Source organism: Dasypus novemcinctus, chromosome 8 (assembly GCF_030445035.2).
Source record: "Dasypus novemcinctus isolate mDasNov1 chromosome 8, mDasNov1.1.hap2, whole genome shotgun sequence".
NCBI lineage: Eukaryota > Metazoa > Chordata > Mammalia > Cingulata > Dasypodidae > Dasypus > Dasypus novemcinctus.
The window spans coordinates 106,732,745-106,759,631 of NC_080680.1; the positions used below are offsets into that span (position 1 = coordinate 106,732,745).

At 41.9% G+C, this 26,887-nt stretch overlaps 1 protein-coding gene across 2 annotated transcripts; it reads left to right on the forward strand.

Moving 5' to 3' along the window:
• The first annotated feature begins 385 nt into the window (after nucleotides 1-385).
• Nucleotides 386-26,696, forward strand: WDR31 (WD repeat domain 31). 2 transcript variants are annotated; one of them, XM_058302519.1, is made up of 11 exons: nucleotides 386-533; nucleotides 3,225-3,318; nucleotides 6,755-6,897; nucleotides 7,325-7,457; nucleotides 14,463-14,537; nucleotides 17,441-17,585; nucleotides 17,685-17,785; nucleotides 18,986-19,053; nucleotides 20,016-20,157; nucleotides 21,949-22,111; nucleotides 23,694-26,696. In XM_058302519.1, exons 3-11 carry the CDS (start codon nucleotides 6,782-6,784, stop codon nucleotides 23,852-23,854), a joined length of 1,104 nt encoding a protein of 367 aa, XP_058158502.1. In that variant the 5' UTR covers nucleotides 386-533; nucleotides 3,225-3,318; nucleotides 6,755-6,781; the 3' UTR covers nucleotides 23,855-26,696. The 2 variants fall into 2 exon arrangements, with proteins under 2 accessions (XP_058158502.1, XP_058158503.1); XM_058302520.2 differs by having other exon boundaries at nucleotides 396-533; nucleotides 7,328-7,457.
• Nucleotides 26,697-26,887: the final 191 nt, after the last annotated feature.

The window sequence follows — 26,887 nt, forward strand, 5'->3', positions numbered from 1 at the left end:
AGGGGTCTCTTTGCTATGGTGCGGAGCTGTAAAGAGAAAAATAGGAGAGTAGGGGATTGGAGTACTGGGCGGTGGCCAAAGGAAAGAGCTCTGTGTGGTAGAATCAGGGTAAACTCGAAAGAAAATAAGCAATACCTCTACCTGGGCGAATAATTTAAACATGACATTTATTAAGCGTTTTCCCTGTAGTTGGCACAGTGGTACCGGCTTTCCTTGGATTGTCTAGATTTTTCCTGGCAGCGTAGCAACGGGCAATCCCTCCTCTTCTCCAGACCTCATCACCGCATTGTTACAGGAAGAAAGCGGGGCGGGGCGCTCTTGGCTGGACCCCCGCAGCAGTCAAAAGAGCGGAACCGCCATTCTGGGGCCGGCGAGAGCACCCGGAGACTTTTCGCGGGGACTCCCGCCCTAGCGACGCGCGCCTCGTTGCTAGGGGCGGAGGCGCGGGCTGTTGTGGATCCAGGTGGCTGTTGAAGACCCCGGGCCCTCCGCCCCCAGCCGGCCTCAGCTCCCAGCCGGGCCCTGGCGCGTGGGTATGGAGCCCGAAAGGGGAGGAAGGGGCGCAGCATGGGGGATGGTGAGAGTCCTCGCGCTCTCCGGGCCGCTATCCGTTCACCTGGCCAAAGAGAGGAGAGGATTCTGAGAGCCGGTCTTGGACTGGGTGGCCCTAGGTTTCCATCTTGGGAGAACCACGCGGCACTTCCTCACCCGTCAAAAATAAACTTTGATCTTATGCATAATGGACCCGCCAAGGAGCAGACATTTGTGATCAGAAGCGCCAGAAAGGAAACATTGCACATGGTTGTCCCTAGACTTCAGGCAATATTGCAGTCCTGGCCTAGTACTGATTCTCTGCGTGACTCTAGGCAAAACCCCCTTATTTTCTGCTCACTAGTTTCCCTGTTTGCCCCTGTATGACCTTGAGCACATCACAACCCTCTGGATCCCAATTTATTCATGGAAAATAACGTTGGGTATGTGATGGTGTATATCAAGGAATGTTGCACCGGGAGGGTTGAAAGAATTTTCTGTTATGTTTAAATTAGGTGCAGATACCTCTGGGTATCTCAAGTCCATTGGAAAGCAGACTGGGGCAGACATGGGATTCAAGAATTAGATCAGGAGATTTAAGCCCCATTAGGACCAAAAGGGACATCCAAAGCCCTAATAGCTCTCCCAAGACCTTTCCAGTGTCTCTGGGCCTGAAATCTAGGAGGAGGCAAGATGATTGCTCCCTGAAGTATTTGTCGTTGAGTAGTTTCAAAGGGCCCTTATGTTGTTGGGACCTTAAAAATTTCCTGCCAAGCAGACTGTTCATCTTAGCCTGACATTCATTCATTCATTCATTCATTCATTCATTCATATAATAAATGAATGCACCCATTCATCCCAGGCAGTGTGAAAGCACAGTGATAAAAAATGAACAACACACTATCGCTCCTCTCAAGGATGTTACATGTTAATTATATAAATGGTGGGAGATAGTTGAATAGTAATTTCATTTCTTTGATTAGCCTACTCCTAATAAATTACAGCAATGAAGACATTATCCAAGTACATATCTTTGTTCTTGAGGTTTAAAATTGCCTTGCTCTTGTAACAAATGTACCACACTAATGTTATTGTGGGAAAGTGTGGGAGGGGGAAGGAGGGGGGCATATGGGAATCCCTTATATTTTTTTATATAACGTTTATGTAATCTAAAGCTTCTTTTAAAAAATTAATAAAAATTGCCTTGCTATATTATATAATGAATTCTTAGCCTTAGGGTGATCAAATCACTCTAATCAGGGGAAATAATTAGCTTTGGTTTAATATCCTCCAGATTCATATATCTATTTGTATATCTTCTTTGTGTATTTTTGGTATGATGTTTGACAGATATTTTGAGTAGTAGTAATATGGGTGAAATTGCTACTTGTGTGTATGGCTGTCACCGTGAATGTAGCAATCACACTAGTAGCTATTATTTATTATCAACAGTTTGCCGGGCTGAACCAAGAGCTTTATAGGCACTAGCTTTTGTAGAGATGCACTACAGTATGCTGGTAGAGTATAGTTCTGGAGTATGATTCCCTGTTTTCAAGTTTCACCTCGGCCACCTATTGACAGTGTAAATTTGGGCAAATTATTTAACCTCTCTATACCTCAGCTTTCTCTTCTATAAAATGGGGATGGTAACAGTATCTTTCTCAGAGGGTTGCTGAGTAGATTACATGAGTTAACCAATATAAAGTACTCAGAACAGTTCCTGGCACATATTTTAATGGTGCTATTTTAATCTAAAAAAAACCCCAATGACTTGGTTACCATCCCATTTTATACAGGAAACTGAGACTTAGGGAGGTACAACAACGTGGCAGAGGCCACATGGCTACTTAGTGAACTGTAGTCCAGACCTAGTTCTGTCTAATTTCAGGGAAGCCGATGTAGCTCAGTAGTTGACTGCTGGCTTCCCACATGTAGGGTCCCAGGCTCAATCCCCAGCCCCTGTACTTAAAAAAAAATAAAATAAAATAAAAGTCAGACCTAGTTCTGTCTAATTCCGATACTCATGTACTTGACCAAATATTATACAGACTCTTCCCTTATGCTCTTAATTCTCAGAATCAGCTACGCTGTCCATCAATACTTAAAATGGATTTATCTGAATCCTTAAAAGAAGTTAAAAAGCAATAAAATGTGTTTCTTCTTTGTAGATGTTTATAATGGAAATTCTAGATTAGAATCAAGAAACTTACCTAGTTATAATTTTGAGCAATTAATGTTTCTGCCCCCATTCTCCAGAGCTTTTAGTTTCTGATGATTTTGAAAAGCTCTTCATATAAAAAATGATTCATACTTATCAAAGAATTATTTTAAACAAGAGAAATTGCTTTGCTCACAAAACTAAGCAGTCAGTTCTAGAGAAGAGGATATTTGATGAACAGACATACCATATTATGAATCAAATTAAAATGAGTAATTTGATGCATTTAAATATATCTTATTTTGCAAATTTAAAAATAGACCTATAATTAACATTATGGTATGCTTTCCCTAATTTTTGGAAATATGAGTTCTATAATCTTAGAATTTTGTAAGATGTTTCTTTCTTTGTGAGGGAAAACTTTTAACCTCTGTCATTGAACAAGGTCCTTATTTACCTTGCAAATCTACCTTCAGTGCAAACATATGCTTGGGCAAAGAAGAGATTAACTTAAATGTCTTTTCACTAATTACAGAGATTAGAAAGTGGCTGCCTGAACTATTTTCCAGAGGATAAACATTACAAATCATGAATACGGCAGCTCACCACTAAGATCCTATTGGTTTGGGGTAAGTAATTCTGAAAACTATCTTTTCCTTTTAATGTCCCTTGAATACTTTTCAGATGAGAAGTGTGACTTTCTGAAGACACCAACTAAGAATCCAGTCAGTTTTAAGTAAAGCCAGTCCATTTATAGCATCTGCAGTTTACAGTGACCTAGATCTTTGGATTGCATTTGTCCTTAGTTGAAAAATGGGTTAGGCTGGCAGATAGGAAGGCCTGTACCCTCTGTCTCTCTACAAACAACACCATACAATTTCCCAAGCTTTTTGAAAACCACCCTGGAATTCTTCCTGTTAGCACCTCTTGTAGCCTGTTATAGAGAGTCCTAGAATATCTGAACTGGAAGAGAGCTTAGATTAACTCCTTCACAACAAATATTTTTGGTGTACTGTGCAAACTAGTGAGGTACAAGGAGGAATATGATGCAGTTTTTTTTTTTTTTAAAAGATTTATTTTTTTATTCCCACCCCCACCCCCACCCCCGCCCAGTTGTCTGCTCTCTGTGTCCATTCCCTGTATGTCTGCTTTTGTTCTTGTCAGTGACACCTGGAATCTGTGTCTCTTTTTGTTGCATCATCTTGTTGTGTCAGCTGTCCGTGTGTGCACCACCACTCCTGGGCAGGCTGCACTTTTTTTTGTGCTGGGCGGCTCTCCTTACGGGGTGCACTCCTTGCATGTGGGGCACCCCTACATGGGGGACACCCCTGCGTGACACAGCACTCCTTGCACGCATCAGCACTGTGCATGGGCCAGCTCATCACATGGGTCAGGAGGCCCTTGGTTTGAACCTTGGACCTCCCATGTGGTAGGTGGACGCCCTATCCATTGGGTCAAATCCGCTTCCCAAGTCCTTCTTCTTATGGAGTACCCAGTTCACTAAAAACCATCTAGTCTCACATCCTCATTTTTTAGGTGGGAAGCCGAGGGAACAGAGGCTCTCAAGGACACTGAGAGCTGGGGCTAGAGCCAGGCTCCTGATGCCATCCACAGTGTCCTTGCCACTGCATTCATTGTGCTTCTGTAATAGTTACTTCTTCTTGTCTGGAGTTCATTTCTGGCAACTTCTCAAAATGTAGGCTTAAATTCTTCTGGGAAACTCCAACTTTAAGTGTTAACTGTAGTATGAATGAGAATGACTTCTTTGGTGAGTCCTAGCTGCAGTGTTCTTGTAAACAGTGCTTTCTAAAACTGGATTGGCCATACCCATAAAAAACTCATCTCCTAGAACTTCTCTAATCAGAACGCCAAAAGAAATGGGGACTGGGTGCCCCTGCCTCCCAATTTAGTTCTCTCAGATCCCTCTCAGGTATCAGCTAGTTGCAGAGGACATGTGACCTGGAGTAGTTAGATGAGCCCTTAGCCAGACACCCTCAATCCCAGGACATGTCCACCCAGGCCAAGTCTTCCAGTTTTTTTTTTTCTTTCTGTGTCACCCGCAGCCAGTACAGGACATGCATAAATTAGGTGCTTAGGCAGGTTACCTGAATCAGTAAATGGATAAACATCTGGGAAAGAATAATTCATTCTTTTTCTCTCTCTCTCTCTCTTTTTTTTTTACTTCTAGCTTTGTTAGTTGTTGGGTATTGTATTAGTAAGCCAAAGGGGTGCTGATGCAAAATACCAGAAATCTGTTGGCTTTTATAAAGGGTATTTATTTGGGGTAGAAGCTTGCAGTTACCAGACCATAAAGCATAATTTACTCCCCCCACCAAAGTCTGTTGCCAAGTGTTAGAGCAAGATGGCTGCCAACATCTGCAAGGGTTCAGGCTTCCTGGGTTCCTCTCTTCTCAGGGTTCATTTCTGTCCAGGCTCAGCTGTTCTGCTCTCTCCATGGGCCAGGTGTAGACTATCAGACAAACGGCGCGCGTCTCTTTGCAGGGCCTCTGCTGTGTCTAATGGAGCCTTCGCTCTTTCCTCATGTATCTGCTTTTCTGTGTGTTTGCTTCCTGGGGCTCCAACATTAAAACTCCAAACTCTGTCCTCTGTCATGTCTTTTCTCTGTGAGTCCCCATGCCCACCAAGGGGGTGGGGACTCAACGTCCTACTGACGTGGCCCAGTCAAAGGCCTAATAATGTCATCACACCCAGAGGAACAGACCAGTTTACAAACATAATCTAATATCTCTTTTTGGAATTCATAAACAATGCCAAACTGCTACAAGTATGATACAAACAAACCCAGAAAACATGTGATAATTTTCTTTATTCTAATATTCTAGTATGTCATACATTATTGCTACTGTTTAATTTCTAGGTTGATAGTTCTCAATCTTTTTGGCCTCGAGACCCTTTTCACTCTTAAAAATTGAGGAGCATTGTTTGGGGGTGATGGGAAAGTTCTGGTAATGGATATGGTGAGGGTAGCTCGACATTGTGAATGTGTCTAACCCCACTGAATGGTGTGCTTGGGAGTGGACGAGATTGGAGAGTTTATGTTGTATATATGTTTTCACAATTTTAAAAAAAGCAACTAAAGATCTAATAACAATTAAATGCACATGATCCTGGACTGGATCTAATCATGGAGAAGAAAAGGCCCAAAAGGATATTACTGGGACATGTGAAAAAAATTAGAATATAGACTTTAGGCTTTACATCAATATTAAATTTCTTGAACTTGATAACTATACATATGATGGTTATATAAGTAAATATCTTTGTGAAATATTCATGGAAGTATTAATTGACCAAAGACCATGATAGGTACAACCTACTCTCAAATGTTTAGAAAATAGATAGGTAGGTAGGTGGATAGTTTGATAGACTGAAAAGGCAAATGTGGCAGAATATTAAGTTAGTGAATCTAGGTATCTGTGTAGGAGGTATTTTGGAGTTCTTTGTATGGGTTTTTATTATTTTTGCAGCTGACTGTGGGTTTAAAGTTATTCAAAAGTGAAAGTTAAAAAAAAATTATTGAGGACCCCAATGAGCTTCTGTTTATGTGGGTTATAATTAGGGTCAAATTCCTGCTTTCCTACTTCATACTGACATTAAAACTGAGAAATTTTAAAAATATTTGTTTACTGGTTCAATTAAAAATAATAATAAACCATGGCATGTCAATATAAATAACATTTTTATGAAAAATAGCTATTTAGTTGAAAAAAAAATGTAGTTGGGAATCACAATGAAATTATTTAAAAACAACCATCAAGCTAAGGAGATTATAACTTTTAAAAAAATAACTAAGGCTCTTTTTTCAAGAGGTTTCCTAGTGTGAATTATTATTTCTAATTACATGCTCTTAGTATTTTTAAATAGTTTTGTTTTTATCTACTAATGCTTTATCAGGGAGTGCAGTACTGGGGCTAAGAGTGAAGAAAAGCAAATACATACAATTAATTGGTCTTTTTTTTTAAGGATTTATTTTTAACATAACCATAATACCATCATTGTGGTTAACGAAATTAACCTTATGCATTTCTCATTTTTACTATTCAGGGAACACAACTCTAGCATCCACAAGGGATGCTGCCACTCAGGTGCCAACTGAAACGAGCTCCTCCTCGGAAAGTTTCCTGTGGGTTCTGCGCTGTGATGGGGAAACTGCAAAGCAAACTCAGACACAGCACTTATAAATACAGGTACAGCAGTCCTACCCTGGGCTCCCAAACCCTATAACGCCCCCATTAAAACTCTCCACTAAAGAAAGGGAAGGCCCAAAACCAATGCTAATGACCTTGCCTGAATAGTCAGTTTTGTCCGTTTTCTGTTGGATAAGAAACAGTTTGCTTAATAGCTAATGTCTGTGCCCACGCAGCGTGGGGCCCTCCATCTTCAGGAATAATCTCTCGTGTGAGCAGAACTTACTGGTTTCTTGGCTTCAGGATTTCCCTGCATCATCTTCCAATGATCCAGTCATTCTGAGTCGTTTCAGAGGATAATGTCAGTGGGTCTCCTTTCTGTTTTCCTTTTCCCCCTTTCTCCTCAGCCTGGCCTGGATTTGCCATCTTAGCCCACACTCTTTTTCCCCTTCCTCCACTGTCCACTCGTTTTCCATTTTCTCTTTAGCAGACCTGATGGGGTGAGAGAGGAGAAGAGTCAAGCTAAAGCCTTTCAAGAGTACAGCCCAGCCCACCTGGATACTGTCTCTGCAGTTGCCGCCCTGAGCTCAGACCTTTGTGTCTCGGGAGGAAAAGATAAGGTAGGGTTTGCAGTGCTGCTCAGGGGACTGGCTTCACAGGGAAGGGAAGCTATTTTGAAAGGAAGTCCAGGTTTTGTATTTCTGACAGCGTGTGAAAGAATATAGGCTTAAGGGTGAGAAAGACTCTTTAAATCCCTTTTCTACCACTTTCTATTACTTTGGGCAAGTCTTTTGATTTTGGGGGAGGGGGGCCTCCGTCTCTTTATCTATTAAATGAAGGTATTAATCCCAACCTCACAAGGAACTCATAAGGATTAATGAGTGAACATAGGTAAGATCCTTAGCACTGTGTCAGACCACCCAAGTACTATTTTTTGTTTTTAGGAGGTACCAGGGATTAAACCCAGGAATTTATACATGGGAAGTAGGTGCTCAACCACTGAGCTACGTCTTCTCCCCAATGAGAGTTGGTTTTTTCATTTGTTTGTTTTGTTTTTAGGAGGTATTGGGGATCAAATCCGGAACCTTGTACATGGGAAACAGGCGCTCAATCACTTGAGCTACATCTGCTCCCATGTACTTTTTATAAATAACAAATATTATTTTGTACCTACACAAGACCCAAGAGCTATTTGTCAATGAAAAGAGTCTCCTAGTCTCTTCTTTTATGCCCCCCTTTTGCTAAAACCTTTACACTCATGGGCATTATGATTCCTCCTGGGATAGACTGAATTGTGTACCCCATCACAACATGTTCTAAGTCTTAACCCTTGTCCCTGTGGTGTAAACCTAGTGTAAATAGGACCTTTTGAAGATGTTATTTTTAGTTAAGGTGTGGCTACCTGGAGCAGGCTGGGCCTTAATTTGGATTACTAGAGGCCTTATAAAGAGAACCCAGAAGTCACAGAAGTGAGAAAGGAGAGGACATTGCCCTCTGATGGGAGGCAAAGCTATAAGCCAAGGAGCCTCAAGGGTTTCTGGCGGCCAGAATGCTACAGTCTTTGGGAAGAAAACAACTCTTACCGATATCTTGATTTGGGCCTTTTTTAAGACTCAAAACTGAGAGCCAATAAATTCCTGTTGTTTAAGCCAACCCATTGTATGGTATTTGTCACTGCAGCCAGGCAAAGCAGGACACCTCCCTTCTGTGTTTTTATCCTTCCTGCCATTGTCACTTTGACTCTGGTTGCTTTCTCTCCCTCATTTTGGATCTATCATGGTACTTAGAGCTAGAATATTGGTAGCAAAATTGCTGATTAGATTTTCAGTGAATAATACTAATAATGCAGCTCATTTTGATAGCCTTTTAGAATCTTCAAATTCCACTGGCGTAATATATTTCATTGATTCTAATATGGACATCTTTTTACATTTTAACACTTCTGAAATCAGGATGCATTTGAAAATCAATAATAAAGTGTGATGTCATAGTTTAATTGGCAGTGTTTTTGTCTTAAAATCTATATTAGCTTAGATATATGAAAAAATTTCTTTATATAATCCTCACTCACACCTATGGGGAATAGATAAGACAAGGATTATCCTCTCTATTTTGCAGAGTAGGAAACTGGGATTTAGCTAGGTAAAGTGCTAACAGTGATCTGCTCCACTATGATACATGTTCCTTACACTCTAGCAATGAACTATGGAGAATGGGCCAGAGCAATCCTTTTTTTTTTTTTTTTAACAAATCAATTTTATTGACCACTGTTAATAGTGCATAAATCCATCCAAAGTGTACAATCAGTGGTATTCAGTATAATCACTTATTTGTGCATTCATCACTTCAATCATTCTTTCATTATTCCAATAATAATAACAAACAAAAAACAAAACTCATAACCTCTCAATCTCTCTATGCTTCCCCTGCTGTCCTTAGCTGCTGATCTTTTCCTTCAGTGTAGGATATTTGTATTTATAGTTTGTAAAAAGTCTTTTATATGCACTATCACCCATATTCGTGTTTTACATGAAGTTTCACTATCTTATACAGTCCCATGTTACAGTTTTTAGCTTTTCTATTAGTAATATACATGGCCTTAGACTTTCTCTTTCAACCACTGTCATATTCATATAATAGCTCTGTTAGAAATACTATGATGCACTTTCAACATTTCTATTCATTTCCAAAGATTTACAAACAACCTTAAGCCAATTCTGTACAGATTAACCTTCAGCTTTCCATTCTCTATCCTCATTCTCTTTCTGGGGTCCTATATTCTAATTATTAACTCCATGAATTTACATTTTATATTTTGTTCGTAATAGCACAATTATACAGTATTTGTTCTTTGGTGTCTGGCTTGCTTCACTCAACATAATGTCCTCCAGTTTCATCATGTTGTCATATGAAGAGCAACACTTCTTTTTTTTTTAGGGTAGGCAAGGGAGTAAAGAGTTTATTAGGAAACAAGAAAATGAGAAAAGTACACAGTCTGAGGCACAGACCACAGACATGCTGAAGAGTGAGATATCCTCATGGGGCCCCACGTCAGGCCTTTTTAAGAGCAGTACACTTAGAATCCCATTTAGGGGGAAAGAAATGTTTGCAATAAAATATTAAATGAAAAAAATGCATATCTCAATTTTAAATAAAAGTATATACTTAGAGCAACTGTATCTAGGTATAAGTTTAACCAAGGATATAAAAAATTTACATGGAAAACTGTAAAACATTGCTGAAGAAATTAAAGAAGATCTTATAAGTGGAAAAACGTCCCATGTTCATGGATTAGAAGACTTAATATTGTTAAGATGTCAAGACTACCCAAAATGATTTATATATTTGGTGCAATTCCAATAAAAATTCCAATGCCTTCTTTTTAGAAATGGAAAAACCAGTCATCATATGGAAGGGCAAGGGGGCCTGAATACCCAAAACCATCCTGGAAAGGAAGAACAAAGTTGGAAGACGCATACTTCCAGGAAAACAAAAAACAAACAAAAACTTACTATAAAGCTGCAATAACCAAAACAGTGTGGTATTGCCACAAGTACAGACATATAGACCAATGGAATGGAATTAAGAGTTCAGAAATAAACACATCTATGGGCAATTACTTTTGACAAGGGTGTCAAAACCACTCAATAGGGGGAAATAGTCTCTAAGAAATGACAGTGGGGAAATTGGACATCCACATGAAAAAAAATGAAAGTGGACTGCTACGTCATACCATATACAAAAATTAACTAAAATGGATCAAAAACCTAAATAAAAGAACTAAAAACTTAAAATTGCTGGAAGAAAACATAAGGTAACATCTTCAGGATCTTGTTTAGACAATGGATTCTTAGACTTTACATCAAAAGCATGAGCAACAAAAGAAAAATTAGATAAATTGGGCCACATCAAAATTTAAAACTTTTATGCAAAATATATTATCAAGAAAGTTGAAAGACAACCTACAGAATTGGATAAAATATGTGGAAACCATATATCTGATAAGGGTTTATCCAGAGTATATAAAACACTCTTACAGCTCAACAACAAAAAGTAAAAAAACCCAATTTAAAAATGGTCAAAGGACATTTCTCCAAGAAAGATATACAAATGATCAATAAGCACATGAAAATATGCTAAATATTGTTAGTAATGAAAAACAAAACCATAAAGAAATAACACCTCATACTCACTAAAGGATATTATTCAAAAAAACAAAAACTAAAAACAATCCAGAAAATAACAAGCGTGGTGAGGATATTGAGGATGAGGTTCCCCTCAGGTGTTTTTGGTGGGAATGTAAAATGGTATACCCACTGTGGAAAATGGTTTGGTGGTTCTGCAGAAAGTTAAGTATAGAATTACCGTATGAGCTGGCACTTCTAGGTATATATCCAAAGGAATTGGAAGCAGGGACTCATCGATAACTGTATATCTCTTTTTTTTTTTTTTTAAGATTTATTTATTTATTTAATCCCTCCCCCTTACCCCGGTTGTCTGTTCTGTGTCTATTTGCTGTGTCTTGTTTCTTTGTCCGCTTCTGTTGTTGTCAGCGGCACGGGAAGTGTGGGCGGCGCCATTCCTGGGCAGGCTGCACTTTCTTTCACGCTGGGCGGCTCTCCTTACGGGGTGCACTCCTTGTGAGTGGGGCCCTACGCGGGGGACACCCCTGCGTGGCGCGGCACTCCTTGCATGCATCAGCACTGTGCGTGGGCCAGCTCCACACGGGTCAAGGAGGCCTGGGATTTGAACTGCGGACCTCCCATGTGGTAGACGGACGCCCTAACCACTGGGCCAAGTCCGTTTCCCAATAACTGTATATCAATGTTCACAGCAATCCAAGTGTCCATCCATGGATGAATGGATAAACAAAATGTGGTATATCCATACACTGGAATATTATGCAGCCATAAAAAGGAATGAAGTTCTGATACATATGACAGCATGGATGAACCTTGAAGATATCATGTTGAATGAAATAAGCCTTGACAGAAAAGAGCAGATACTATATGATCTCATTGATATGAAGCAACTAGAATATCCAAATTCATAGAGACAGAAAGTGTAGTACAAGTTGCTAGGGCCAGGCAAGTGGGAAATGGGGAGTCTCTTTTTAATAGGTACAGAATCTTTGTTTAGAGAATCTGTGATGAAAAGATTTTGGTAATGGATGGTGGCGATGGTAGCACAACCTTGTGAATGTAATTAATACCACTTAATTGTTATATTAGTCAGGGTTCTCTAGAGAAACAGAATCAACAAGAGATATCTGTCCATAGTATGCGATTCTATAAGAGTCTCTCAAGCAGCCATGGGGATCCACAAGTCCAGGTTCCACAGACAGGCTGCAACCAGGGGCTGCAATGAAAGTCCAGTGAAGGTTCTTGACAAGTTCTGGGAGACGTTGGCTGGCGAAAGACGAGCTGGGAAATTCTCTCTCAATGCTGGAATCACTTCCTCTTTGGGTTAAGTATCATTCATTGCTAATGGCAATCTCCCTGATTGATATAACTATAACCAGCTATCTATGATTTACCACTGCAGTAATCAATGGTGATTAAAGCCCATAAAATGCCCTTGTATTGCAATTAGCCCAGTGCTTGCTTGACCAAACGTCCACTGGGCACAATTACCTGGCTGAGTTGATATAATAGCCTAACCATCACAATTATAAACTTGAATGTGGTTAAAATGGCAAAAAATTTTATGTTATGTATGTGTTACCACATTCTTTTTTTTTAAAGATTTATTTTATTTTATTTTATTCCGCCCCCCCCCCCCGCCCCCAGTTGTCTGTTCTCTGTGTCTATCCACTGCATGTTCTTCTTTGTCCACTTCTGTTGTCAGTGGCATGGGAATCTGTGTTTCTTTTTGTTGTGTCATCTTGTTATGTCAGCTCTCCGTGTGTGCGGCACCATTTCTTGTGCAGGCTGCACTTTCTTTCACGCTGGCCGGCTCTCCTTACAGGGCGCACTCCTTGTGCATGGGGCTCCCCTACGTGGGGGACACCCCTGCGTGGCGCGGCACTCCTTGCGTGCATCAGCACTGCGGGTGGGCCAGCTCCACACGGGTCAGGGAGGCCCTGGGGTTTGAACCGCGAACCTCCCATGTAGGTAGACGGACGCCCTAACCACTGGGCCAAGTCTGCTTCCTACTACATTCTTTTAAAAGGTATGTTTCTGGAAAGAAATTGAAAATTTTAACAGTGATTGCCTCTGGCTGATGGGATTTTGGATGAGGTTTTTAAGTAATATTTTTTAAAACTTAGGAACTTGCTAGTATTGCTAATCCCATATAGAATTCTCCTTCAGAATCTACAACCAGAACCTCAACCTGAATCAATTCCATTTGGGGAGTATTATCCCAAACCCATCAGTTAAGGTTAGAGGAGTAGCCTAGGATCTTGGGAATGTGTATTAGTAGCCATAAGGGTGCTGATACAAAGTACCAGAAATCTATTGACTTTTACCAAGGGTTTTTATTTGGGGTAAAAGCTTACAGTCATAAGGCCCTAAAGAGTCCAACTCAAGGTTACTTCCTTACCGAACTTTGTTGCCACATGTTGAAGCAAGATGGTGGGTGATGTCTGAGAGGGTTCAGCCTTCCTCTTCCCTCTTAAGGCTCCCTGGGTCCAGCTTCTTCTGATCTCAGGTGTAGGCTGCCATAGGGCTCATCTCTCTTCCCAGGGCTTGTTTCTTTCAGGGCTCAGCTGCTCTGTTCTCTTCACAAGGTCAACTGTAAACTATCAGGTGAATGGTCATCTCTCTTCCTGGGGCCTCTGCCATGTGTCTTCTCTGTGTATCTACTTTTGTGCTCTGCTTGAGTGAGTGTCTGTTTATATAGCCCACCAAGGGGACAGGGACTCAGCCTTGCACACCCTGGTGATGTCAAATCAAAGCCCTAATCTTAATATAATCAAGTAAATGTAAAGCCTTTGCATTTAAATCAGCCAAAGGGTATCATGCCCAGAGGAACAGACCAGTTGACAAACATAGTATCTCTTTTTGAAATTCATAAATAATATCAAACTGCCACAGAATGCTTAGGAGCAAAGGAGAGAAATTCAAAGTAGGGAAAGTGAGGAGGAACAGAACAATAAAATTCTAATGCATGAAGCCAGTTCCTTGACAGAATGGGAATTAGTTTCAAGGGAGAAATTAAGGGGAGGAGGGTGAAGTAAAAGCTTGTTTCAGTTCAGCTAAAAGTGAATGGTGGGAAGCAGACATTGCTCAACTGATAGAGTGTCTGCCTACCATATGGGAGGGTCCAGTGTTCGATACCCAGGGCCTCCCGACCTGAGTGGTGAGCTGGCCCACATGCAGAGCATCCATGCCCAAGGAGTGCCATGCCCCACGCACAAAGAGTGTATCCTGCAAGGAAAGCCGCCTTGCGGAAAAAAAAGCACAGCCCACCCAGGAGTGGCACCACACACACAGAGAGCTGACGCAGCAAAATGACGCAACAGAAAAAAGAGATGCAGTTTCCTGATGCTGCTGAGGGTGCAAGTGGACACAAAAGAACACACAGAGAGCAGACAATGGGGGGGGGGGGCGGCGACGGGGAGAGAAAAAAACAAACAAAAAACCTGAGTGGTTGACCTGAAATATTCTAATGACTTTCTGCAGACAGTTGTGGCCTATAATTGGAAAACTGGAAATGTGGTGAAAAGGTTCAAAGGACATGAACGTGAAATCACCAAGGTAATATTTAAATGATTTTTATTATGAAGGGGATTTGGAACTGAATAAAGAAATATCTAATAGTTCTACGTAGTAAGAGCCATTGAATGTCTTCAAGAAAAATGCAAAGTCTTCCTCTGAGGCTATGACACCCCCCACTCCAGGAAAAAAAGAGCAAATCACTTACTTAGCTGTTTATATGGTTATATTTATACCCAATTTTTCTTATATTATTAGGCTTATAATAGTTCAAGTGATAAATAGAGAACAGTTAGGAACAATTCTTTTTGACCAATCCTAATTTCAAAGGAACATGTATTGAAGGCTTAATTAGTTCAAGAGAGAGCACTCTCATATTTGTACTGCTAATCACGGTCCATCTTCCACCACATGATTCACTATGTTATACAGTTCCATGCCTTGTACTTTCTATCCAAAGTGTATGCTCAGTGGCTCTCACTTTCATCAAAGAATTATGCAGTCATCTCTAGTTTGGGAAAAAATTTTAAAAGACAATAGAAGTTAAATAAAAATGAATTTATTAAGTAGCATTAGAAAGTAGAGTGAACTTCCAGAAAACATGATGGAGAATGCCAATTTTTAAGTTCCCTCTCTGAAACCAACCTAACTGAACCAAAAATTAAGACACAAACTACACCTATAATAAAACTAGGCATCAGCCCCAATCTCATAGTACAGAATATGCTAAGTATCTGTGAGATAGATATGTTGTATTTTGACCCAGACTGAGAGAGAACACCAGGCCCAAATGCACATCTCCCCAAGCCTATGGGAGGGGAGACAGAAGTCATATAATTGTGCTTGAGAATCTGTTGGGTTTTTTTTTAAACTTAAGTTTGATAAAAGTATTGAAGTTGAAAGTTTTAAGGATATTAATACAAGTATAAAAGTAACAATCAGAAGAACTTAGTTTATATATGTTTTAAAGTAAAAATATATAAAAGCAGGGAAAGGGAAAAATTCTAAAACAAATATATGCATCTTAGATAAAAGAAGGTAGTGTAAACATAGCAAAGTATTAAGAAATAGAAAATAAGATGAAAGAAACAAGACCACACATATCTCTTTTTTTTTTTTTTTTTATTTTTATTTTTATTTTTATTTTTATTTTAATTTTTTAATTTTTTATTGACTTTGTAATAATATTACATTAAAAATATATATGTGAGGTCCCATTCAACCCCACCCCCCCACCCCCCCTCTCCCCCCCCCCAACAACACTCGTTCCCATCATCATGACACATCCATTGGATTTGGTAAGTACATCTTTGTGCAACACATATCTCTAATAGCAATAAAATGGAAGTTGGATGAACTCACTTTTTAAATAAAGACACTCAGACTAGGTGAAAAACAAAATCCAACTAAACATTGTTTTAAGGCATATCTAATACAAAGCAAAAGATTGAAAGTAAAAAAGGCAAGCAGAGATATTATCAGGCAAACGTAAACAGAAAGCAGGCATTGTGATATTAATTTGGAACAAAGTTGTGTTCAAGGCAGAAAACACTAAATTGGACAGACTCACTTAAATTGATCAAGAATATAACAGAACCACCTGACATAAGAGTATTAGGCCCTCGTGGTTTCAAAGGAAATTTTTTTAAATTCACAAAAAATGACCATTCTGTTACAATTTAAACTACTCTAGGGTTTAAAGAAAAGGAAGAACTCAATTCTTTTTGTAAAGCCATTATAACATTGGTAGAAAAATCTGACAAAGCATGTAATGAAAACTACCTCTATGAGTTATTAGGAATTAGATATGCCAGGATATATAACAGAAAGCCCAAATAATAGTGGCTTAAACAGGGAGTTGAAGGTTGTTGTGGTAGCTCCATGGTCATGAGGGAATCAGGCCGTTCTCTGTCTTTCTCGTCTGCCATCACTAGTGTTCAGCTTCCTTCTTCAAGGTGACCTAGTCCAAAATGGCTGCTGTAGCTTCAGTCGTTGTATTGGACCTCAAGGCAGAAGGAAGGAGCAAGATGAAAATGTTGTGCCCACCAGCTCCTTAGAGTTTTCCAGAAGTCCCATTTCTGCTTCTATCTCCTTAGCCACCTCTGTCTTCAAGGAGCTAGAAAATCCCGTTTTATAGCTGAGCAATTGCCATACCCAACGATAGAGAGATTTTGTTACTAAGTAGGCATGGGAAAATGGATAATGGGCACATTTGCAACTTGCATCAGCACTGATAGGAAAATCCCAAATGTAGTGTCAGCAAATAGAATCTAACTTTTTGCTAAAAGAATAGCGTACCATGGCTAACTAAGCTTTATTCTAGGAATGCAGAAATGGTTCAATATTAGGAAATTGGTAAATAGTATTCTCCATATTAGGGATAGTATAATCATCTTTGTAAATCAAAAGATCCAGTATCCATGCCTGTTAGAAACCCTTGGAAAGCAAAAATAAGTGGATCTTTTTGTGGTTAAAAGTAAAAAGAATACTATCTCTTTAAAAGCAAAATAAAATGGATTTCAACATAAGAAATAATATAATATGGTTATATGATTAATGAGTACTAAGAATGTGAGAGAGCTTTTTATACTGTGACAATTTTGGGTGTGGTAATGATAAAGCTCAAAGGGGGGTCACTCAAACAGGAAGTTCTATGGGAGATCAAAGAGGGAAGTGATTCCAATAGAGGTAGGGTGATATTTGGAGGCTTTCTGGAGGAGGTGAGATTTTAACCATACTTTGAAGAAAGGGTAGCACAATGTTGAGAGGTGGACATTGAAACTAGCCTGCTAGCTTTTGTGCTTTCCATTCACGGATTTCAAATTTAGATATTATTCTTTTGAAAAGGGCATGTGGGAGGGAATCAGGCAGTCCCTCTTTTCCTGTTTTAAAGTGTAGTCAAGCGAGCACAGCACAGCTCTTTCCTTGGGTTTTTCCCTGAGCAGGTCGCCTGCATGCACACATCAAACCAGTTCTTCAGCGCCTCTCGTGACAGGATGGTCATGATGTGGGACTTGTGTGGCTCCTCACAGCCGCGGCGGCAGTTCTCTGGCCATGCCATGGTGGTCACTGGCTTGGCTGTGAGCCCAGGTAAAGAAGAGCCAATCTCTTCCTGACACCTTTGTACTTTCTGAAAAGCCCTATTGGAGCCCCCACTTATGGTCTGTCTTCTCGCTATTGTTTCCAAAGACTCGTCACAGCTGTGCACTGGCTCTCGGGACAACAGCCTGCTCCTGTGGGACGTGAGGACTGGACAGTGTGTGGAGAGAGCTTCTTTCTCCAGGAACCTGGTACGAACTCAAACCTGACAGAGCAAGACAGAAGACAGAAGCACAGGGTGGGGGGAGGGGAAGGGCCTGTGAGAGAGATCAGGAGACTCCAGCCAGGCGTTTGAGGCTTGGGTGCTAATTCCTACTGACCCGTAACTTTCTGTGGGACTCTGATCTTTCAGGGTTTTGGGTGAGATTATCTTTTAAGGACTTTTGCTCCAGAGAACAACTCCATTAGTTCACATTCAATTTTAAAAGAGGCTTTTCATTTATTCCTTCAAAATATAGTCTTTGAATTTCTTCTGTGAGCTATACAAACTGTGCTAGGAAGCAGGGTCTGTGACCAAGGCACAGTCCCTGTCCTCCAGGAGCTCACAGCTTATGCTTGCAGAGGAAGAAGAGTTGCCTTTTATTTTCATGCCTATTTAGTCTATTAGTGAAGACCAGTCATTTTCTGTTAGCAGATTGGTGTAGAAACCACCACCTTTAGGGTCAGTCAATCTTGGGTTCAAATGATGGGGCCATCATTTATTAGCTGTTTTCCCACAAGAAAGTTACTTATGCTCTCACGGTCTGAGTATATTCTGTTATAAAATGTCAAGGATTATATAATCGGATAAGGATCTTGAGCAGATGACGTGAGCTAATATATAGGAAACACCTGTCATAATGACTGACAGTAAGTGTTCCTTTCGTTGTTGTCAAAGTTCAGTCACGTTCATCTTTTCTAATTTTGAAGACAACTGTCAGTGCCAGACTTGCCCCATGCACTCCATATTTGTGGAGGTTGCTGGAAGGAAAGAGAATCCCCTCTTGTGGATTGTTTTTGAAAACCGATTCATGCCCTTCCCAGCAGGGGGCAGCAGGGGTAAAGAGAACCGAGAAAGCTCCACCTGAACCCTGTAAGGGCTTAGACTAGTTTCAGTGGTTCCCACCTTAAAGGAGGGACTGCTCTCCTGAGCGCCACTGGGTCAGGGGTTCTCCACCACGTGTCTGTGATTCAGACCCTCCATGGGGCCTGCGTGAATTTTGGCAGTCATAACTGGCCCACCTGCTACTATGTCTGCTGAAAGCCTGGGAGATACAGAGAGAATGGCCAAGTCAAATTTACTAGTTCAGCATCCTTGAGAAGAGGCACAGCTGTGCCATTCAGCACTGTTTTACAGGCCTTACAGCAGAGGAATGACTTGGTGTGGAAATGTTTTGATTTGCTTCTTCCAGGTCACTCACCTGTGCTGGGTTCCCAGAGAACCTTATATACTACAGACCTCTGAAGATAAAACCATCAGGTGGGCTTCCTGAGCGGCAGGGAAGTGTTGCTGGTGAAGGTTTGTGGCTCCTGAGCTTCTCGCTCTGCTTCTCCACACAGCGGTGCCCTTCCCAGCACCCTCCGCTCCTCTCAGCTTTCCCGCGTTGGAGCCTTTCTGGTCTGGCTTGTGAATTCTGGGTGGAGGGCAAAAGCCAGGTCAAGAAAAAGCCCCTGTTCTTAGTAGTTTGAAGCCTCTGACTTGGCCAGCCCCCACTGTGTGAACATGTTCAGATTAACCTTGGGATCAGTCGCTCACTTGTCCCACCCCGACTGCTTGCCACCCTGCTCCTGACATCCCAATCCCCCAGGCCTCAGGTGAAGCTCCCCTGGGGAAGCAGGGTCGGTTGCACGGGGGGTGGGGTGGGGGGGTTGGAGGGAGTGGGGGGGCGGGGGGGCAGTCAAATGAAGTAAACAGCCTAGAGAGCATGACAAGAACTTGATCTCAGAAGAGAATCAACTTAGAGAGTGGTAGGAAAAATACAAAGAGGTAAAACCAAGACCAAGTCTTAAAACAAAACACTCTCTAGTGGGCCCTTGGCCAAGGTTGGCCGGCCTGAAATTCTTTGAATCTGATTCAGGAATGATGAATGCTCCTCGGTATCTTAAGTATCTTTTTTTTTTTTTCATCACAGGCACAGAAATATTCTCTTGTCTGTTGAAAGCAGCAAATTAACAAGTTAACTTGTACTATTAAGATACTTGGTCTAACTTCCCATGAACTCGATTTCAAAATAGAAAGAGCTCAGATGTCATTCAGCTTGGTTACTTTCTGCAGTCTTGGGGTCTCACAGATTAATCTGGTTCCTGCTGCTGTTTTTAGCAATCATTCTGTTCTGACTGGCCTAAGCAGCAGAGAGCCAAGCCTTTTATGTTAGCGGGCTATTACAGCTGAATTTCAGACACATCTACTACTAACTCATTTCCTTCTGTAATTTCCTTCAGATTATGGGACAGTCGGGGGCTGCAGGTGGCTTATATGTTTCCCACAAAGCAGCACATTCAGACCTACTGCGAGGCCAGCGAGGACGGACTCAAGTTTATCTCCTGCAGCAGTGGCTTTGGAGGGGAAGGCTGCGAAGCCACGGTAAGAGACGGTGTATGGTCAGGTACGTGGTTGCTGAGGAGCAAATGACTTCCCCGGCCTCGTGCCTGTAGATGGGCTACACAGGCAGGCTCTGCTCATGGCTCAGGCCTACTCCCAGCTCTACTGTGAATGAACCTCCATTAGCCTAAGCTGTTCTGAAATTGTGATGGAAAAGAGGATGGGTTGAAAGCCAAGATAGGGAATAGCTAAACACAGAACGGGCATGCTGCTGCCTCTATTCCCAGCAGAGCTTAGAAAGGGGAAAGGGTGGTTTGAAGAACTAAATTCCTGCTGTACAAGTGGTGCCAGTAAAGGAAGTTACAGCTTTTTGGAAATTTGGAGCTCCAGTGTTGCTCTAGAATGCATCTCTGCCCTTACCCATTACCTTCCTTATAGTTAATTTTGGGATAGATTGTCTTGCTCCAAAGTACCTTGGATTCCTAATTGTAGAATATCAGTTAGAAGGGTTATCTAGGAATATTTACAGCTCCCGTTTATTGAATATTTAATTTGTGTCAGGCCCTGGGCTAAGCATGTTACATGTAATCCTTAAAAGCACTCCTCAAATTAGGTACTATAACAATTCCCATTTTACATGTGAGGAAACAGAGGCATGGCAAGTTGAAATCTCTCACCTAAGACCAGACCCATATTAAGGGGTAGATTGGGGAATTGAATCCTAGGCTGTTGATGTAGCTTCTCTTCTCCAAGCTAAGCATTTCCAGTTCCTACATCAATTTCATGGATGATATTTTGGTTTCCCAGCTGTTAAAACAAATACCATACCACTGGATGGCTTAACAACAGGAGTTTAGTGGCTCATGGTTTCAGTTGCTAGAAGGGTCAGCGTCTGCTGGATGGCCAGCAATCTTTGGGTTTCCTTGGCTTTTCTGTCCCATGGCAATGCGCATGGAGCATCTTCTCCCTTCTCTCCCGGGTTCCATTGGCTTCCAGCTTCTTGCCTCTCCACGTGGCTTCTCTCTCTGTCTGACTTGCACTCTGTTTGCAGAGAACTCCAGTCCAGATTAAAGCCCATCTTGATTCATTGGGCCACCCCTTCGCTAATAACACCTTCAAAGGTCCTATTTACAAATAGGTTTACACCCACAGGGCCGAGAAGTGAGATCTGAATACGCCTTTTGATTCAACTCCCAAGAGATGACATGGTTCCAGTGACTTCATTATTTTTTTGGACACAATTCAGTTTGCTCTTCTCCCTGAACATTATTCTCCAGGTGCAGTGTGATCTGTATCTACAAGAGTGGGATTTCTGGCATTGTCTTGGCGGTCTTGAGGGACTCTCCCTTGTTATAGACACAAGACTTCATGTACCAAAACTCAGCACCTCGGCATTACATCAGAATGCCTGTACCTGCATGCACCTGTGAGACAATAATCCTAACCATGTGGTCCCCCACAGGACTCTAGGGATGCCAAGAGGCTGGTATAAAGCAGCTCTTGAGATGTCATAGAAAACAGGCGACCTCATACTGTCCCATCATGCTGTAGGACTTGGAACTTTCACTTCCCTAACCATGAGGGAAGCAATAACCCTTCTGGCACATCCTTACCCAGGGTTGTTGAGGACATAGTTGAGGCTTGATATAATCACTTGATGAATGAATGATTGGGTTTATGATGGATGAAAATAAGGAGTGGCTAGGTGAATAGGTAAGTGGAGAAAATGGGTGCATCATGGGAGGGTGGAGAGATGGATAATAATGAAAATGAAGCATGTATGAAGCTAGAGGAATATGTTTATATGAGCTGGTCCTTGTCATTATTTTGCAGCTGTGGGACCTAAGGCAGACACGGAACAAAATATGTGAGTATAAGGGGCATTTCCAGACAGTTGCATCCTGTGTCTTCCTACCAAGAGCCTGGGCTTTGATGCCTGTAATTGCTACCTCGTCACATGACTGTAAGGTGAAGATTTGGAACCAAGATACTGGAGGTAAGGAGCCTGTTGTCTTGTATCAGAAGACACATGAAGTCCTAGTCTCCCTTAAAACTCTTTCTTCCTGTTGTCCAGCATATCCAAAGCCACCCATGTCCTGCCACTGTCCAGTCCCCTCATGGTTAAGGGATAATTTCAAGATGCCAGGATCTTGTTCCCCCTGGCTAGAAGCTATCACCATTATCCCCAGGTATACTATGTTATACACACATTCCTGAGAGCTCAAATATGTTTGGCTCTTATACTTTCTACCAGAAGTTTCTCAGCAGGTTTTAACTTATGATGCTCAAAATATCTGGAAAAGGGGGCAAGATTTGCCACTTTTGAATTGGTTTTTCAAAGTCTAAAATGAGAGCCTCAGCTCTTAGTAGCGGTGAGGTAGAGTAAGGACAGTCTCAGAAGGACTCTCACCTGTTCTAACTCTGCAGCTCAGGTTTAAGGCCATGGTAAGGTCATGACACTTCAAAGCACTGGAGGAAAAAGATGTGTGGAGCACAGCTCTGAGTCCTCAGTGCAGTGGTGTACTGGAGCCCACGCCTACTGGCCAATTGTGAGGTATTCAGGAATTTGGTAAACTGCTTGTTAAACTGTTGGTTGCTTGAAGTCTGGCCATGGTGGGAGTATTTACATCACAAAACTTGGACAAATGCTTTGGATCAGAGCTCCCCCTTCCCCTGGAAAGTGGATTTACCACATCTCACTGCCCCTGTGCCACTTTCTTGCGGATGCTGAGCTTGGCCAGAAACGGGAATAGTAGTAATTTAGAGCACTCCAAACCAAATCTCTCCCACACTAGTCCTCTAGAAACTCAGCTCCCAGCAGTGGGAGGTAGGGTAGTCTCCTCAGAGAAATGACGGGGGGTCACGTCTAGCTGTTTGCACTCTGCAAACAGCTCTGGCACAATCCAGAACTCCAGGAAGGATAGGCCAGTTGACCCTCACCTGGAGTTGCCTTCTCCAGCCACCTGGGTGAGCCTCGGTGAGGGAGCACAGCTGATGTAAGATAGGGGGAAGGGGAATGGGGGGCGAGAAGCAGACATTTTGGATTTGATGATTATCACTCGAGGCCAAAGAGAACGTGGTCTCAAAGTGCTGAGTTAACCTGGTGGGTTGACCCACCAGGTACTAAAAGCGGCCTTTGAGGTGCATATGCAGAGAGACTGGACCTGCTGGAAGCCCCCAAAGCCTGCCCCCTAGGTTCTTCCCCTGGAGGCCAGACAGGAAGCCAGCAGCTGAAGAGCACTATCCTTATCTGTTTTTTCTCTGCCTCTGCCCCTTTGTCCCCTGAGCAGGTAGCTGAGGGCAACTTTTTAACATGTCTTTAGCCAATGAGGCCCCAGTTGTCTGAACCTACTTCTAGGTGGTCTATGCCCTATCTGGCCCAGGTGCCACGCTCTCTAGATTAACTCAAGTTCTGACTTTCCCACAGGTGTGCTTTCCTCTGAAGCTGACAGAGTCTCCCTTTTGTGGGTTGGACATGTACAGCATGGGGCTTATTTCCTTGAATTTCTCCCCAAGACATTGCATTTTATGATGTTGCACTCTTGGCCTTAACTGCCGGTTCCCCTTTCCTCCTCCAGCCTGCCTTTTCACCTTGTGTCTGGATGGATCAGGGCCCCTGACTTCCCTGGCTGTTGGCGACACCATCTCCTTATTGTGCGCAAGTTTCCACAGAGGAATTCACTTACTTAGAGTGGACCACAGCCCGGGGCTGGAAGTGCGAGAAGTGGCAGCCTTCTGATGCAAGAGACATTTTCTGGCCAATATCAAATGCGGCCCCTCCTTTCTCAGTGTGGCTCTGTGTTTTCCCATGTTTTCTTGGGGTGTGGGGCTGGTAGTTTCTGCTTAGGTTCATTTAGAAGGTATGTTGGTGTTAGAAATCAACTTAAGTCTATGGGTTCAAAATCAGGTGTAGAATTTAGAAATAGGGACTAAACATAAGGTTCTCAATTCAAGTTAAATGTGAATGCCATTGTTTTTAGTGAGCTTTTGCTACTGCTCTTCAAAATTTTTATTGCTCACAATCATGACCTTTATGTTGTATAAGTAGCAGGCCTCTGTAGGAGTCACAACACAGGGTCTAATTCTATTGAACTGACTTTTTCCATGTCTCCCCAAGAGAAAAATAGAAAGGGGAAGAAACTCCATTTTGGTTGCCTCAAAATTTTTGAGGCAGGAAAGAATACTGCAGCTGTGCAGAGGAAATGGCATGAGATGAAGCTCAGACACTATGTTTTAGTTTCCTTGGCTGCTCAAGCAAATACCATGGAATGGGTCAGGTTAAACAATGGGAATTTATTTGCTTATGGGGAAATGTCCACATCAAGGCATCATCAAGGCTATGCTTTCTCCCCTGAAGACTGGCATTCTGAGGCTGACTTGGCAGTGATCTTTGGTTCCTCTGTCACATGGCAAGCCACATGGTGGTATCTCCTGGTCTCTTCCAGGTTCCATTTTAGCTTCTTGCTTCCTGAGGCTCTCTCTGTTGAATTTCATTCTCTTATAAAGGATTCCAATAATCAGATTAGGACCCCATTCTGATTGATGTGGGACACACCTTAACTGAAGTAACCACATTAAAAAGTCCTACTGCGAGTGGTTGTGGCTTAGGCAGTTGAGCACCTGCCTCCCACATGGGAGGGCCTGAGTTTGGTTTCAGGTGCCTCCTGAAGAAGACAAACAACGAGCAGACATCAAGCAAAAACAATGAGCAGACAGCGAACAAAAACTGAAAATGAGCAGAAAGCAGATCCGGCTCAAGCTTTTGGGTGCCCACCTCCCATGTGGAAGGTCCCAGGTTCAGTTTCTGATGCCTCCTAAAGAAGAAACAAATGGACAATGAGCAAAAAAACAACTAGCAAACAGACAAGGGAGCCATCTCAGGGAGGAAAAAAAAGGTTTTGAACCCACAGGAATGGATTAAATTTGAGAACATGTTTTTCTGGGTATATACAGCTTTAAACCACCATACTCTACTTCTCAGCAATGTGAGTAATCAAATTTATGGCAAGAAAGCAAAAAACCTTGAGTTCTACTTAAGGTAGAAGCAGGGTGAGAGGTAGTAAAACTTCTGCCTGCTATTGGTACCTTCGTAGATCAGCGCTAAGGTTCCTTGAAAACATGATTTGAGGTGGCTTGAAAAGGCAGAAAGGGCATTTACCCAGAGGCATAGGAATTAGCAAACTTGTTTTGTAGGTAAGAAAACTAAGAGGTAAAGAGGTTAAAGCTAAAAACATTTGTTCATACATTTTAATATTTTTATTTTATATAAATTATTTCTTGGGAATGGTCAGAATGAGACAAAGGGAGTCCCTGAAATAACAATAGAAAGTATAGAAAAAAGTAGAGGGGTCGACCCCACTCTGCCCCATCCAGTGAGCCCCCTTCAGGGAGGAGGTCAGCCCCCAGCCTGGTGCTCACAGGCCCATTTTCCTCTAGGGAATATAGAGTCCCTCCTGCCTTTGGGCAAACCCACACTTAAGGTGACTGGGCCCTGGAGAGTCCTTTCTGCCCAGTCCTAGCCAAGTCCCAGCCAAGGAAAGTGTCTCCTTTGGCTTCTGCCAGTGACTGGGAGAGGAGACTGTTGGAGCTAGTGCAAAAAATCGGACCTGAGTTTGAATCTCCGCTTCACCATTTAGCTGTATGATCTTGGGCAAGTTATAATACATGTTTTCTCACTTGTAAGATGGGTCTCAAAATCAAACCTTCCTCACAGGGTGTTTCTGAGGAGTGGACATTACATCCCAAGCAAAGTCTGGCACATAGTAGGTGCTTCCAAAGGTCAGCCGTAAGTATTTACCGTCTACTCTGTGCAGACTAAATGTTAACCATTCCTTTATCCATTCTTCTTAGATCTTATTTTCTAACCCCTTAGATATTGTTTGGCTTCCCTTTGATTCCTTAAGTTATGGACCTTTAAGCTCTTGAAGTGCAAAGCAACAGTGGAAGAAGGAAGCCACTTTACCAAGCACCTACACAAGGCCAAATACATTTATTCTCACAATTTCCCTCTTTATTCCCATTTTGTGGATGAGAAAGCCAAGGCCCCAGGACACACAGTCCTTTGCCCAAAATTACACATGTAGGTGGGAAGGGCAAAAGCTGAGATTTGAGTGTGGTTCTGTCTTTCTCTGTCCAGAACACTCTCCCTCACACCCCTTGGCCTTTGCATGACGTTGCAAAGCTTTCATGACCGTTCTAGAAATTCATAGACCATGACATTTGTTTGTATATTTTCCAGACCAGTTACTAACTTTTGTCTCCATGGAGATCCCCCTGGACAGGTGCCCAGGAGCAGTAGACAAATGTCTTAGGGAAAGTCCAAGTCCTGGTCGATTAGGCAGCAAGTCAGAAAACCTAAGGGAGTAGGCTGGGAGGGGATTTCAGGGAAGAGGGGGATGGGGACAGGCTGATGTGAGAGGGAAGGTACACATGAGAAAACAGTAAGCCTCTGATGATTCAGCAGGGTTCTACTCCCAATAAAATGGTTTCTCTAAACTCTATACATATGCTTGATATAAAAATTGCTTAATTGTGCAGTTTAAGGAGAAAATAGATTAATAAACCTTAATGTTTGTATGAAACTTTTTAGTTTTATATGCCCTAATCAGATATTCTCTGCACCTAAGATGCAGGCTGCTAAAATTCATTCATTCATTGAACACTTAATTGTAGAGGCTCCCCCCTCTAAAATGATAAAATAATTTTTCGAACAGTTGACTTTTTTTCCAAGAAGGTGTACAAACTATTGGCATCTGACCAATTATATCTTTAT

Coding starts and splice junctions, on each gene's coding strand:
- WDR31 (XM_058302519.1), top strand. CDS start 6,782: ATGCTGCCACTCAGGTGCCAACTGAAACGAGCTCCTCCTCGGAAAGTT. Junction 19,054..20,015: donor TCTGAAGATAAAACCATCAG/GTGGGCTTCCTG, acceptor AATTTCCTTCAG/ATTATGGGACAGTCGGGGGC. Junction 22,112..23,693: donor TTGGAACCAAGATACTGGAG/GTAAGGAGCCTG, acceptor TTCCTCCTCCAG/CCTGCCTTTTCACCTTGTGT.